This window comes from Chiloscyllium plagiosum, chromosome 18 (genome assembly GCF_004010195.1).
Source record: "Chiloscyllium plagiosum isolate BGI_BamShark_2017 chromosome 18, ASM401019v2, whole genome shotgun sequence".
In the NCBI taxonomy this organism is placed as follows: Eukaryota; Metazoa; Chordata; class Chondrichthyes; order Orectolobiformes; family Hemiscylliidae; genus Chiloscyllium; species Chiloscyllium plagiosum.
In genome coordinates this window covers 907,282-908,622 of record NC_057727.1, presented here as the reverse complement: position 1 = coordinate 908,622, position 1,341 = coordinate 907,282, and the positions used below count along the sequence as shown (strand labels likewise).

The following is a 1,341-nucleotide window of genomic DNA, read 5'->3' as shown; positions in this document are numbered from 1 at the left end:
CAATTTTGGTGTCATCTGCAAACTTACTAACTGTACCTCTTATGCTCGCATCCAAATCATTTATGTAAATGACAAAAAGTAGAGGACCCAGCACCGATCCTTGTGGCACTCCACTGGTCACAGGCCTCCAGTCCGAAAAACAACCCTCCACCACCACCCTCTGTCTTCTACCTTTGAGCCAGTTCTGTATCTAAATGGCTAGTTCTCTCTGTATTCCATGAGATCTAACCTTGCTAATCAGTCTCCCATGGGGAACCTTGTCGAATGCCTTACTGAAGTCCATATAGATCACATCTACTGCTCTGCCCTCATCAATCCTCTTTGTCCTGGGAGTGTTTGATGGGGGACAGTGTAAAGGGAGCTTTACTCTGTATCTAACCCCGTACTGTCCCTGTTCTGGGAGTGTTTGATGGGGACAGTGTAGAGAGAGCTTTACTCTGTATCCAACCCCATGCTGTCCCTGTCCTGGGAGTGTTTGATGGGGAACAGTGTAGAGGGAGCTTTACTCTGTATCTAACCCCGTGTAGTATCAGTGTGACCCTGGTGGAATGAAGCAGCAAGTGTCTAATCCATTGGGTCCTTGTTTCTCAGCATCACCTGGGAGTTAAGGCTGCAACATCTTGAGTGATCCTAACCCCTTGTCATCTGTCCCCAGCATGTGACTGTGATCCGGAAGGGTCCGAGATACAACAATGTGATCGGTCTACTGGCCGCTGCCTCTGTAAGGAAGGCTACGCCGGCCCTCGGTGTGACCAGTGTAACCGAGGTTACCATGGACGCTCCCCCAGCTGTACTCGATGTCATTCCTGCTTCGATTTGTGGGACGAGAAGGTGAAACAGTTAGGGGAGAGGCTGCGAGCTCTCAAGGAGGCAGTGCATCGTCTCACCATGTCTGGGGCAACTGGAGCAGGGAATGACAGTCTTCAGGAGCTGGAGAGGAAGCTACAGGATGTAGAGGCGCTGCTCCACGAGGAACCTCTCACCAGTCCCAGAACTCTGGAACAGCTGAACCAGCTGGCTGAGAGTCTCAGGTAGAGTGACACACAGAGAGCATGGGGGGCCCAGTGGGAGGGAGGGAGGGTCCTACTGAGAGCTGCCCTCACAGCTCCATGGATCACTGGCAGCTTACCCCAGTCAATCCTCACACACCCTCCAATCAAATGTCCTCACTCTTTTCCTTAATCCTCTGGAAATCTATTACCTTCCTCTCCTGAGCAACACTGGATGGATATTAAAATTCAGTTAATTTTAACCCTGCACTGTGCCCTGATACAGGTCCACACCTGCCCCATGGTCTGACCCTAACCCAGCCTCAACTTAAACTCTCTCCTCCCACCCTAT

General features: G+C 51.1%; 1 protein-coding gene across 1 annotated transcript in view; it reads left to right on the top strand.

Moving 5' to 3' along the window:
- The window catches only part of LOC122559231 (laminin subunit beta-2-like), a 166,522-nt gene that overhangs the window by 145,830 nt on the left and 19,351 nt on the right, over window positions 1–1,341 (top strand). The window contains exon 24 of the mRNA XM_043708611.1: window positions 656–1,032. Coding sequence (XP_043564546.1) covers window positions 656–1,032 — 377 coding nt within the window. The remainder of the gene's footprint in view (window positions 1–655; window positions 1,033–1,341) is intronic.